The sequence below is a fragment of the Tachysurus vachellii genome, chromosome 8 (genome assembly GCF_030014155.1).
Source record: "Tachysurus vachellii isolate PV-2020 chromosome 8, HZAU_Pvac_v1, whole genome shotgun sequence".
NCBI classification, from domain to species: Eukaryota; Metazoa; Chordata; class Actinopteri; order Siluriformes; family Bagridae; genus Tachysurus; species Tachysurus vachellii.
The window spans coordinates 8,539,962-8,552,689 of NC_083467.1; the positions used below are offsets into that span (position 1 = coordinate 8,539,962).

Below are 12,728 nucleotides of genomic sequence, written 5' to 3' on the forward strand. Positions count from 1 at the left end.
AGAAAATATCCACTAAGCAGCAGTTCTGTAGATAGAAACGACTTGTTGATGAGAGTTCAGCAGAGACTGGTCAGACTGAAAAGTAAATTACACTATACAGCCACAGAGCCAAATAACCATATCCATATAAAATTTAAAACACAATATACACATGTTGGGCTTTTTATAACAGGATATTCAGGATATCACTTGGTGATTCATGTAGACAGCACTAAACTTTAAGTGAACCTTCACCCTCCTTGACGTGTATCGGTGCTCAGAGTGCAGGCGCTGCCCTTTCGCACTCGTCCCACCTCACCGAGGCTTGGGAACACTTACCAGTCTAGGCTGTTTCGTCAGTGCAATAAACAAAGGTTACTCGTTGTTTAACTAAGTGCCGGCTGATCTGTGTCGTTAATCTCAGCGACAAACGCCACAACGGCGTCATGCTAACCGTCAACACATTGTGTAGTAACAAATACTGACAAAGACCCCTTTTCACTAATGAACACGGGTCACTGTCCACACTGTCACGTAGTGCTGTCATCTTTTATCCCTTAAGCCTCGATAATCTTCCGTTGAAGTAACTTTATCGGACTGTTAAGTTTCTCCAACACGACACTGCACTCACTAATGTGTGGAGAGGGGGTTCAGTGAAAAATCGGCAGCTGGCAGCAGGATGTACCTGCCATTGGCAGCAGGAAGTACCTGCCATTGGCAGCAGGAAGTACCTGCCATTGCCCAGCCAATCAGTATCGTCCAACGTAGTAGCAACCAATCACATTTAACATGAAGTCAAGCGACAGCATCTTCAGTAATGGCGGCATTTGGTATTTTTATGTTAGAGACAGTGAATTTGTGACTACATGAATTGGTTAATTTAATCATTTGTAGAAACGCAGCTTGTGCACCATGTGGTCCTGGTTTGTGAGGGGTGATCATTAACTTCAAATACTAACTTATGTTAACATTACCATTAAATATTAGCGTTTGATAACATGTTAACTTAATCTATTGATTAGAATAAAACTCATGCTGATTCATTGGAATTATTGACAAGCTCAGCCTTGATGATACACGTACAACACTAACCATATCAGGTTTCCTTTTGTGCATTTAATTTTTCAGGGGATTATCTGATATCCAACCATTTATTGATTTTTTGTTTTATTGCTCTTGCATTTATTTATTTTATTTTTTTGACAAAACAGTTCTTTTAAGAACTTTCTTTCTTTAACTCTGTACACTGTTTTACACCTCTTGAGTAACTGCCTATCAATTATGGCAGGTAAGAAGCCAATTTTTTTTCCCCAAAATCTTACTAACTGAAGTTAATTTGAGCAGAACAAGCAAACACCTGTCCATGGTTAAAATGTAATTGGACTTCTAAAATGTTTTACCTTTTTATATATACTATGAATTTGTGTTGCTATTTTTAAAGTATGTTATTTTCTTGTATACACTGCATCCCTGCTGAAAATTCCAGCATAAACCAGCATGAATTCCATGCTGGTCCAGGCTGGTTTTTACTGGTTCCTGCTGGTATAGTGCTGGTATAATGCTGGTCAGTGCTGGTATAGTGCTGATATAATGCTGGTCAGTGCTGGTATAGTGCTGGTATAGCTGGGTGGCCAGCATAGTCATGGTGTTATAAAGCAAAACGGGGCTGGTGTAGCTGGTTAACCAGTAAGTGTAACGTGTTCCAGATCATCTTGTTTTTGCCACCGTAATTAGGATTTTGTTTTGGTGTAAATAAAAAGCTTCCGCTTCTACACGACGAATGTGCTTGATCACTGGGAATCAGAATGTTTGCATACGTGAGGTACCTGGATGACGGCTGCACGGCAGTTGTTTCAACTAACGAAATTAAGGACATTAACTATGACATGTTTGACCAAACTCAGGTTTATTGGGTACGATGGAAGCAAGACTTCTTCAGGGCACAAATACTAATGCTTAAAGGTATGTAACTTACAGTAAGCAGTAGCTGTTTTATCGTAACTCGTTCACTGCACAATATAAACAAATGAGTGATATATAGTTTTGTTTCTTATTTTGTTTCTATAATTTTTAATAAAGAATAAAGAAGACATAGAGCAGGAGTTGTCTAAAGGCAAACGACTCCGGGTAGCACCTCTTAAAAAAACATGGTCATCGCCACCACATACTATTTGTTCCTCGCTAAAAGAGAGAGCGGAAGCTAAGACCAAAAATGTGTGTTGTAAAGGTTATATTGTGTAACGTTATTTGTGCACGTGTGTAAATTATAGTGTGATGGCAAATGTCATTGTCCAATAAATATTTTAAACAAACTTATACATATACAGTACACATATATATATATATATATATATATATATATATATATATATATATATATATATATATATATATATATATATATATAAATATATATATATATATATATATATATATATATATATATATATATATATATATATATATATATATATATATATATATATATATACACATGTCTTGGTCTTTATTTAACTATGAATATGCACTAAGAAATGTGATATGTAACAAATGGGTTTTGTTGTGGTCTTGCTGGGATTATACTAGCATCCAAAAGACAACATATGTTGACCAGCACACCAGCATCCCAGGCTGGTCGGCCAGCACACCAGCATCCCAGTCTGGTCGGCCAGCACACCAGCAACCAGCACCTAATGCTGGACCAGCATGCCACCATCCCAAGCTGGTCGGCCAGCACACCAGCATCCCAGGCTGGTCGGCCAGCACACCAGCAACCAGCACCTAATGCTGGACCAGCATTCTACCATCCCAAGCTGGTCCCAGCATGCAAAAACATACCTTATGCTGGACCAGCAATGCTGTTTTTTTTAGCAGGGATGTGTAGGAATACCCTTTGCTTTTAGAAGAGATGAAGTCTTTTCTGGGACAGGCAGCTGTCCCTACTGTACAACTGGGTGATATCAAGTCCTGAGCACTTTCAGGCAAAGCATGTAAAGCATGCCATATATTTTGAGGACAATGGCATCCGTAAGCATTGTACAAAGCACACATGCATTTTACATGTTTGTTATAAGTTAAAATGTATTAACTTTCTCTTGTCATTCTAGAAAAATATTGTGTTCCTTGCTTTTGTTTGGATGCCCAACAACAAAAGAGGTGCCATTGGCATTGCCCGAAGTGTCAGCACATCTTGTGTCGTGCCCCTGACTTTATAAAGCACCTACATAATCATGGTATGTGCAATGTTATTAGTTAAATTTTCAGGTCTTGTTTCACTTTGTCATTCATGTTATGATTAACTCACCTCATCTTTTGTCCTTTTTGCAGATATTTCAGTTACAGGCAAAATTACCAACAAGCCAGACAGTATGTACTTTTGATACTGGTATTTAAGAACGTTTAATATTTATTGATCTTTGTCTGCTTTAACATGTTTATATATTGTCCCTCAGAAGGGCCATCTTCAGAAAAACCACAGGCAGGGCAGCAGGTCAGGGAACAGCCACCTGTCTTTTGTATTGATGAACGAAATGGGATTTTTGTCACCCCAAAAGATGCCCATGGACCTAAAGTCCCTGTTCACATAAAGAAACAAATAGTCTCGGGGTCTATTGCCTGTGAGTCCCCTCTGTGTCGAGATTTTATGAGGATTGGAGTTGAAAGTGGCAATCCAGGCATTGAATGCGATCACCTTCAGAGGACAAATAGAGCAGTGTGCTATTCTGCACCAGCCTCACTTAGGGAGGACTCTTTGCAGTCAATGGTTGGCAGTGGCCTGCTGTCGAAAACCCAACAAAATGAATGTGTGCAGCTAAGAAAAAAAAGTATTGCTGGTGGTGTGGATTGTGTTTTTCCCATTATTTGGCATGAGCAAACCTCTGTCAGGTTTTTTATTTTTCAGTGTTTACTGGGGTAAGAGACAGCCGGTGTCAGTTCAAAAGGACCAGAGTCTCTTTTGATAGCCATCTGGGCAAGTGGCACTGCCAGTGCCACAATAAAATAAGAAGCTGCGTCCATAGATGCCTGTGCATGTGGTGGCTGTTTCAAGAGAAACCCCACATCCTTTCTTGTCAAACTGACACAAATGCTGAAGACAGTGACGTGGATGAAAGGGTCAGAGATGTTGCAGAGACAGAATTGACAACACTGGCTTCTACTGACATACAGGAGTTGACAGATTATTTGTGGAGACAAAAGAGGGTGCCAGAAAACCTTCCTCAGGATTTGTCGACAAAAGAACGCCAAATCCCAGACTTCTTTGAACCTCTAGAGTCCAATTGTCCTTATTGCCCTGGTCCCACTCCACCAGCTTTGGGGGAGAGGGTACTAATTACACGGCATGGGACAGTGTATGGAATATCTTCAGTGACTCGAGGTTAATTTCAGAAATGTATGGATCTCTTTTTCATGCATTTTACACATTGTGTTTAACATTTAATATTTTATACAATTTCTGTGTTCTCCAGATGTGCCAGTGTATGTGAGGAACTGCCTTGTTTGTAGAAGTCCAGTGAGGTTTCAAGAATATCAGTCTGGTTTTCACAATTATGAAATCAGGACCTTTTTGACCATTCCTGTCTGTTCTCTTCTGACATCTGGACTGGCAGTGAGTGAATTAATAACATGACATGAATTTCATAAATACTTATACATGTCAGTAATGTCTGTGTGTCTGTGTGAATCATATTGCCCTTGGAGGTTTTTTGCAAACCATGGAGGATCATGCCAACATCACTTTTCCACACAATTTGATAAGAAAAGCATTTTATCATTTCTCTGCTCTGAGGGAGTACTCCTATAACTATTCATGTGTCAGATGTGGCCACAGTCCTCCGGTTTTGGTTGCAGATGGAAACTGGAAAATTGCATTTGATTTACCAGGTAAAACAGAGTGAGGGGGTATTGTGTGAATTGTTAATTGTGAGTGCATATAATGACTGGTCTTGTTATATTTGCTTCTTTGCTCATTGTCTTTGTTGTGTATTAGCACATCTGTTTAGACGGCCAAATTTGGACAAAATCAGCCAAGAGGATACTCAAGTTAATGTCAGGACAAGATGGGAGACCCTTGAGAAGGAAATGACTGCTTCTGGGTCCTGTGATGGTGAGTGCTACTTTGGGGGTGGAGTGGTGGTACAGTACCCATAGCTTAAATCCTGAAATGAAAGTTATATTTTCCTTTTTGAATTTTAGGCAACAAATGTGCCAATCCTTATTCACGTCCCTTGACATACACTGCCTTTACTCCTTGGCTGGGTAACTGCTCTAGGGTAAGTAATATTGTTCCAAAGACAGAAGTGTACAAAGGTCTATCTCAGAAAGATCGTGCTTTCACCTCTAGCTGTGGCTTGGAGATAGATGAAGAAGCCATTTTGCAAGTGCTGGAGTCCAAAACTGTATGTAGTGTACTTTATTCTGCTAATGATGTTTTTGTTTTCTTTTTTTTTCTTTATTAACCATGACTTTTATGTTTAGCCAAAGAAAGAAGCCTTGGTCAAAGCCTGCAATGCCCTTGGAGTATTACACGTGGGTAGTACCACTGACTTAATAAACAGACTTGAGGAGCTACTCCTTTACAAGGACTTGTACCCCAAAATGTTTGTTAAGCTTCAGAAGGCTGGTGGTAAGACATTATCATACGTTAAAGGGTTAAGTTCACCCATTTAGGAAATTGTTGTCATTACTCACCCTCATGTCATTCCAAACCCAGAAGACCTTTGTTCATCTTTGGAACACAAATTAAGATATTTGATGAAATCCGAGAGGTTTCTGACCCCCCATAGAATGCAACGAAATAACCACTTTCAAGTCCCAGAAAGGTAGTTAAAAGTCAGTCTCCAGTAGATCAACCTTAATGTTATGAAGCGACAAGAATAATTTTTTGTGCGCAACCCCCCTCCAAAAAAAAGAATGACTTTATTCAACTATATCTTCTCTTCCGTGTCAGCTGTTCACGTAGTGTGTACAGTCAAACACTGTCATGCATATAAAATGTTTTGAGGATGCATGTTTACTTTTTAAATTAAAAGATTTTCACCATGGGGGCACGGTGGCTTAGTGGTTAGCACGTTTGCCTCACACCTCCAGGGTTGGGGGTTCGATTCCCGCCTCCGCCTGTGTGGAGTTTGCATGTTCTCCCCGTGCCTCGGGGGTTTCCTCCGGGTACTCCGGTTTCCTCCCCCGGTCCAAAGACATGCATGGTACTGTAGATTGATTGGCATCTCTGGAAAATTGTCCGTAGTGTGTGATTGCGTGAGTGAATGAGAGTGTGTGTGTGCCCTGCGATGGGTTGGCACTCCGTCCAGGGTGTATCCTGCCTTGATGCCCGATGACGCCTGAGATAGGCACAGGCTCCCCGTGACCCGAGGTAGTTCGGATAAGCGGTAGAAGATGAGTGAGAGAGAATTTTTCACCATTTTTCTTTTTGTTTTGCCAAATGGAGGTGGTGTTTTGCACATGTCCTGCCCACACTCTGTGGTGTACTACCAGTCAGCACTGTGGTGGCAAGAGTCAGCACGTGATCATGGAGATGCACTGTTGAGCTTTAAACACCCTCCCACAGTGTATGTATCAGACATTGCTGGACGTGTTGCAAGACACGTTAATAATCGCACCAACCAACGTTTTTTCTAGCCATATGATGGACGACTTTGTGAAAACACTGCTGCACACATCCAGGCAGCAGCGGAAAAACGACTTGAAGTTCGGTTCCCATGGGTGACAAGTGTTGGCTTCTCCTCTAGAAAAGTCTCTGAAAATGAGGCCACCTATTCTTCTGACACTTTGTCCTCACGGCATCCTGTGACGGGAACCAATGCAAGATTCTCTTTGTATGATCGGTTACATCAAAAAAATCAAAAGAGACAAGAGGAGGTTTTGAGAAGTTTGAAATTGGCACCACACTTGGCTGCTCTTGTTAACTCCTCCGTAGCTGAACAGCTAAACCGGGAGTTGTCTTCCTGCAGATATTCTTTGTGTCAAATGAGGGATGAACATTATATGTTCTCCCTCCGACTGTACTTCCATCTTCACAACAAAAGAGTTAATGAAAAATACATGAAAGCTTTGGGGGAACAGGCAAAGCATTCCATCCACATTGGCCTACATGGGAAATTGACATTCAGGAGTGAAGGTAGTTGTTTTAGTGAGTATTCATTTTCAATATTGCCTGTAATGCCCTTTAGATTGTTTCAATTAGCCATAGACATATACATGTTTTTTTGTGTGCTCTACAGAAATTCAAGAAGGTAAAGTTGAATTGAATCACTGAAGTAATTGTAAATATCAAGGGTTAGGTTTTTATACAAATCATTATTTGGTAGCCAATATCCCAAATGTGCCATGTTTTAATACAAAACACCATTTGAATCAACATTACTTCACCATATTCTAAACTAATCTAGTTTCACAAAGTTCACCAGAGCCTGACACAGATTGCTGGGGACGGACAAACATATGTGCCAGGAAGGAAACCCCAGATTTCCAGTTGCAAGACCAACCAAACCCACTGGTATGTTTTCACATAAGGAATGTGATGTTCAAATGTATTATATCCCGTCTTGATCAAAGCAGGCAAAAAGCATACTGTTTTTTTATACAAATTCTAGATTGTATCAAAATTGACATTTCAGTGTCTGTCTAATTTTCTTAGTTTGATCATGTTTTGGATGGGACCCAATCACCAGATGAGATCATAGGTGCAGTGGGTAAAACAGTGTTGAAAAGATCTGACTTGATGTCTTTAGGATTGAACCAGGAAGTATAGGCAACAGTTAGTGGATATGTTACATAACTTTATTTTAATATATTGTAAGTAACTGTGATCAAATTTTTTGACCTAACATTCTGGATCCTTGTGCAATAGGTGATGAACTGTTGCCTTTCTCAGCTATCCCACATTGCTGGAGAGAAGGTATTATGAGTGTCATTGACAAACCTGTTTAATATAAACTAATAATGAAATTACATGATATTTGTGTTTTTTAAAATCTTTTTTTTTTTTTTTTAACAGGGCAAGGATGTTCATGTTCTTGATTCATATGTGGTGGCCACTTGGCAACAACCTCTAAATTGTGATCCATTTCTGTCCCTACCAGTAAGTGGTTTTAGAAATGTTTGGTTTCATTTGATATCCTGCTTTAAAGGGACAGGTCACCCAAAAATACAGGGTTGAAACAACTTGAGGGCGAGTAAATGACGATTTAAAATTTTGGGTGAACTATCAACTTTAAGTTATCATCATCACTTCTTATTGTAATTTCTCTGAATTGCCACAATCAACAATATGTTCTATGTTTGTTTCTGTTCACTCCAACAGACTGATGCATCCTCAAAAGACTGCATCCTATTTCCGATTTGCAAATCAGGTCACTGGACCTTATGTGTAAGTTGTTGATTTCTTCAAATAACATTCATTTAATTTTGGAAATATCTTAATCATTGCTTCCATCCAAGGTTTTGCCTGACAGCCATATTTTATATTGTTAATGTTAATTTCTATGGTAATCATAATTAGGCAAACCAACACACAGGCAGGCTACAGTATGTTGTAGGAAGTTTGCTTTATGTATTCTGCTGGTATTGCTCCCTGCAGAACCTAAATGGATACACATCCTCGACTCCACTGACCCTAGAGGTTATGGAGATGCTGACTGTGTATCCATGTTCAGGTTTACATACTGTATAATTCCATTCCATAGTCCATAGTTCCGTTGGACAAAAACTGTTCTGTTCTGTGTTCCAGTTTTTTGCATTATATGTAAGGAATAATTGACTCCGGGCCGTTGAATTATTAGAAAAATAATGCCCGCCCGAGGTGGTAATGCCCGTTACACCTCGGGCGTGCATTATTTTTCAATAATTCAACGGCCCGGAGTCAATTATTCCGCTTATACTACGGTTACCACACCTCAAGACATCGATCAGATGATATATTTAAAGGGATTCGTCCGGTTTTTGTACATAATCTAAACCCTATCTGTGAAACCGGGCTTCAGAGTTTTACATATTAGTCCAGTGGTTCAGTTCAACGCTTTGTTCTCTGGCTTTACATAGGCATAGACAGTGGCTCCCTAGTTCAGGTATGCTGCTGTCTATACCTGCTGCAACATGGCTAAGTGGTTCAATACGGAGTTCATCTATCTTTCTCTCGTGTGTATAAAATAACTAACCTTTTCCCCTTCTTTTTAAGCTCAATTGCAATAAAGATGGTTCCGGGATCCTGGAAGCTTGTTAATAATAAGGTATTGATTTCATGTTACAACAATTTTGTTTTCTTTGCTATCTTTAGTGTATAAATAAAATGTTAGTTTCTCCATTAATATTTTTTTCCCCAGGGTGTTCCAGCACAGTTTGGATCTGTGGACTGCGGTGTATTCATGCTAATGGTAAGTTATTACGGTGGTTTTGTTTCCCCATAACATTTATTTTACGGATAATATAATTGTCATCAAAAGACATCAGGCTGATCCCAATGAATTTTGTTTTTCGTGTTTGTGTCCAGTTGTTTGTAGTCCTTAAAGTTTAAAGTTTAAAGTTTTCGTAAAAAAAACTATCCCTTTTGCTTTGAACTTTGATCGTTGTAACTTATTCATATTGCAGATATTGTTTATGCTCTAACAGCAACATTACTCTAAATAAAGTTCATAATCATAATCAACCACCCCTTAAAAAATGTGTTATCTGTTTGACAGTATGCACTGTACAAGGTGTTTAACTGGGAGTTTGACTTCACCCAGGTAAGCACAATCCCTTCTTTCTATTTCTAGGATAGGTATTACTTACTTTTTAAACATACAGTAAAACATCCTTTTCCAAACGTATCTTGCTTTTCAGCATGATATGGCCCATATCATGCGGTGGTGGGTGAATCTGCTCTTAGCAAAAATGACACATGGAAGGTATAGTTAAGAATATGTAAATAAAAACCATTTTGGTAGTGTTTAGTAATAAAATGCCTTTTTTTTTTCAGAAAGAGGAAGTGCGCATCAGCCTTGTCGGAAGTAATCCGTGAAGAGACAAAAGAACAGGAGGCAGGACAAGTACAGAACATCGAAATCTTGATGGTAGTAGTATTACATTCAATATGACAGAAGCAAAGTTCGAACAACAGATTTCAAGCCTTTATTATCTCATTATTTATTATCTTATCTATTGTAGTAGCTTTATGACAAATAGCTTGTTAAATTAAATGTTTTCAGGTATTGCCTGCACCCATATGCGCATTCTGTTTTAATGGAGGTTAGGTCATGATGTTTGGAAAATGCAGTATTAATGTTTTGGTTTGTTTGTAATACCCAATAGTTGCCAGACTCTGTCCTGTCTGAAATTCTTCTTCACGTGGTCGTTGAGGAGGGTGGTTCTGGATTGTTAAATTTGTCTTTAGTTTGTTCCAAATTCAGAAGTCTGGTGGATACAGACTCATTTAGGAGAAGGGCACACTTCTGCTGGCTTGACAGTACGTATATATTTTTTCTTTTGCACATTTGATTTAAATGTGGTTAAAATAGAAACTGAGAAATGTAATGGTTTGGCAACGTCTTCAATTATTCTTTTTAATCATGCTAATTTTTATGCTCCTCATATTTTAATATTCAGGTGTAACAAATTGGAGAGAGAAGTCTGTGACTTGTCAAGAAAACTACCAGATGTACACACTGCAGCCCTGCAGACACTGCAATGAAATTTATAAGAACTGCTTACCAGGTGTATAAATTATGAATGAAAATGTGATCACTGCTAGCTGCTTAATGACACAATGCAATAAGAATAGTCATTCATGTGGCTGCATCCATGTGTACTGTTAATAAGGTAATTTGGATATTAATGTCACAATTTTCTTATGAATCATCTAGGTTATGTTGGAAGAGGAAAACAAGGAGAAATGCAAGGTTTATACTCGGAAAACACCCATCCAGGGTTTTGCAATGATTGGTGCCAGCTACTCGAGAATGAAATGCCGTTCAATTAACCAGTTCCAATCTAAACCTAGTTAATCTAACTAATCTTTCTTTTTTTCTAACAAACCTTAAACTTAAACTTTTTCTTTGTTTCTAATTCTTTTCTTTCTTTTTAACTATTCATAAAGTTATAACCATTCTACACTTATGGATAGATAGGAGGGTAGAAGATTAGTAAGAAAAACAAATTGTTTTGCTTACTAATCTTCTACCCTCCTATCTATCCATAAGTGTAGAATTGTTATATCCTTGTTCTCTTGCGTGCGACCCTGTTCTTCAATAAACTATTCAATAAATTTTTACTTATTTGATTGTACCTCATGACTCCTGGTCTTCTTTCATCATACCTGGTCCCGGGTCTTTAAGCTGTTATCCCCTTAACACTAGAAACATTTCAAACTGTCTGGCTAGGCTTTTTCAAGCCAACTTAGTTTTTCTACGAACTTTACAATCTAGTTAGAATTGTTGTTGTTCATTCTAATTTCAGAACAACAAATATCAAGCCTGTTTCAAAAGTTACAGCTGTTTTATGAAACACAGACAAGAATGTATTGAAATACTACAAATGTAAAACTGAACTTAAATGAGAGCAAAATATGATTTTAAATAAAGGCCACTGAGAAAATGTTCTTTTTTTCTTTTAGACAGGACTTTATTAATGAATGTTTATGTACATTTAATAATTATACAATATGATTATATAGGCATTCATGTATGTATATATTTCATTATTTAACAAACATGTAAACTCATTCATAAATTATATTTCTACACGTACAAATAATTTCAAGTGTAGCTTAATGTTTGTTTTTTGTATTATGTCTATGATCTTCGTTACTTGATTTATATTTGATAAAACCTTTTAAATCAAATACAAAATAATGACACAATTAAGTATTTTAAATAAGTACTAAAATTAAATATAAATTGATCATTTATTAATAATTTATTTATCCACCTCCGACTTCCGACAGTATCAGTTACTTCCTGCTGCCAGCTGCCGATTTTTCGCTGAACCCCTACTGAATGTGTGTGGCCTTCTCTCGCGCGCTACCGCTGTACTTCCGGGAAAGCAAGAACGGATCACTTGTCAAAATAAAAGTCTTACAAACACAATCACTTTTAAGATTATATATATATATATATATATATATATATATATATATATATATATATATATATATATATATATGTGTATACCTATTACACCTACTACCCATGCCTCCCATTCCTCCAGGCATTTCTTTCTCCTCCTTGGGCAGCTCTGTGGCTGTGTAGTGTACTTTATTTTTATTTAATACATTTTTGATACAAGAGTTATCCTTTTTTGTTTTGTTTTGAAATAATTCAAGAGTGTGTGCAGCGTTATAATAAGCTATATTGCAAAGGCAGGGCTCTTACGTTTTGAAGACAGGCAATCGTGACATCTAAACAACCCCCTTGCTAAAGAATATGTTTTTTTTTCATTGGTACACTCACTTTCTACCGCTTGTCCGAACTACCTCGGGTCAGGGGAGCCTGTGCCTATCTCAGGCGTCATCGGGCATCAAACACCCTGGACAGAGGGCCAACCCATCGCAGGGCACACACACACACACACACACTCATTCACTCACGCAATCACACACTACGGACAATTTTCCAGAGATGCCAATCAACCTACCATGCATGTCTTTGGACCGGGGAGGAAACCGGAGTACCCGGAGGAAACCCCCGAAGCACGGGGAGAACATGCAAACTCCACACACACAAGGTGGAGGCGGGAATCGAACCCCCAACCCTGGAGGTTTG

At 38.4% G+C, this 12,728-nt stretch overlaps 3 protein-coding genes and 1 pseudogene across 3 annotated transcripts in view; 3 read left to right on the forward strand and 1 right to left on the reverse strand.

The window, feature by feature from the left end:
• The window catches only part of hspe1 (heat shock 10 protein 1), a 47,149-nt gene that overhangs the window by 18,960 nt on the left and 15,461 nt on the right, over positions 1 to 12,728 (reverse strand). The window lies entirely within an intron of this gene.
• LOC132850541 (uncharacterized) lies at positions 1,261 to 4,463 on the forward strand (annotated as a pseudogene).
• LOC132849757 (uncharacterized) lies at positions 4,664 to 5,873 on the forward strand. The gene is made up of 4 exons (XM_060875605.1): positions 4,664 to 4,860; positions 4,967 to 5,083; positions 5,173 to 5,375; positions 5,455 to 5,873. Exons 1-4 carry the CDS (start codon positions 4,692 to 4,694, stop codon positions 5,644 to 5,646), a joined length of 681 nt encoding a protein of 226 aa, XP_060731588.1. The 5' UTR covers positions 4,664 to 4,691; the 3' UTR covers positions 5,647 to 5,873.
• LOC132850542 (uncharacterized) lies at positions 6,864 to 10,948 on the forward strand. The gene is made up of 14 exons (XM_060877180.1): positions 6,864 to 7,123; positions 7,383 to 7,489; positions 7,631 to 7,750; positions 7,844 to 7,891; positions 7,991 to 8,074; positions 8,297 to 8,362; positions 9,170 to 9,221; positions 9,315 to 9,365; positions 9,672 to 9,716; positions 9,814 to 9,878; positions 9,950 to 10,043; positions 10,282 to 10,435; positions 10,576 to 10,683; positions 10,833 to 10,948. The coding sequence occupies exons 6-14, from the start codon at positions 8,301 to 8,303 to the stop codon at positions 10,946 to 10,948; spliced, it is 747 nt and encodes a 248-aa protein (XP_060733163.1). The 5' UTR covers positions 6,864 to 7,123; positions 7,383 to 7,489; positions 7,631 to 7,750; positions 7,844 to 7,891; positions 7,991 to 8,074; positions 8,297 to 8,300.

Coding starts and splice junctions, on each gene's coding strand:
- LOC132849757 (XM_060875605.1), top strand. CDS start 4,692: ATGGAGGATCATGCCAACATCACTTTTCCACACAATTTGATAAGAAAA. Junction 4,861..4,966: donor AATTGCATTTGATTTACCAG/GTAAAACAGAGT, acceptor GTTGTGTATTAG/CACATCTGTTTAGACGGCCA. Junction 5,084..5,172: donor TGCTTCTGGGTCCTGTGATG/GTGAGTGCTACT, acceptor TTTGAATTTTAG/GCAACAAATGTGCCAATCCT.
- LOC132850542 (XM_060877180.1), top strand. CDS start 8,301: ATGCATCCTCAAAAGACTGCATCCTATTTCCGATTTGCAAATCAGGTC. Junction 9,222..9,314: donor GGAAGCTTGTTAATAATAAG/GTATTGATTTCA, acceptor TTTTTTCCCCAG/GGTGTTCCAGCACAGTTTGG. Junction 10,684..10,832: donor TTATAAGAACTGCTTACCAG/GTGTATAAATTA, acceptor TGAATCATCTAG/GTTATGTTGGAAGAGGAAAA.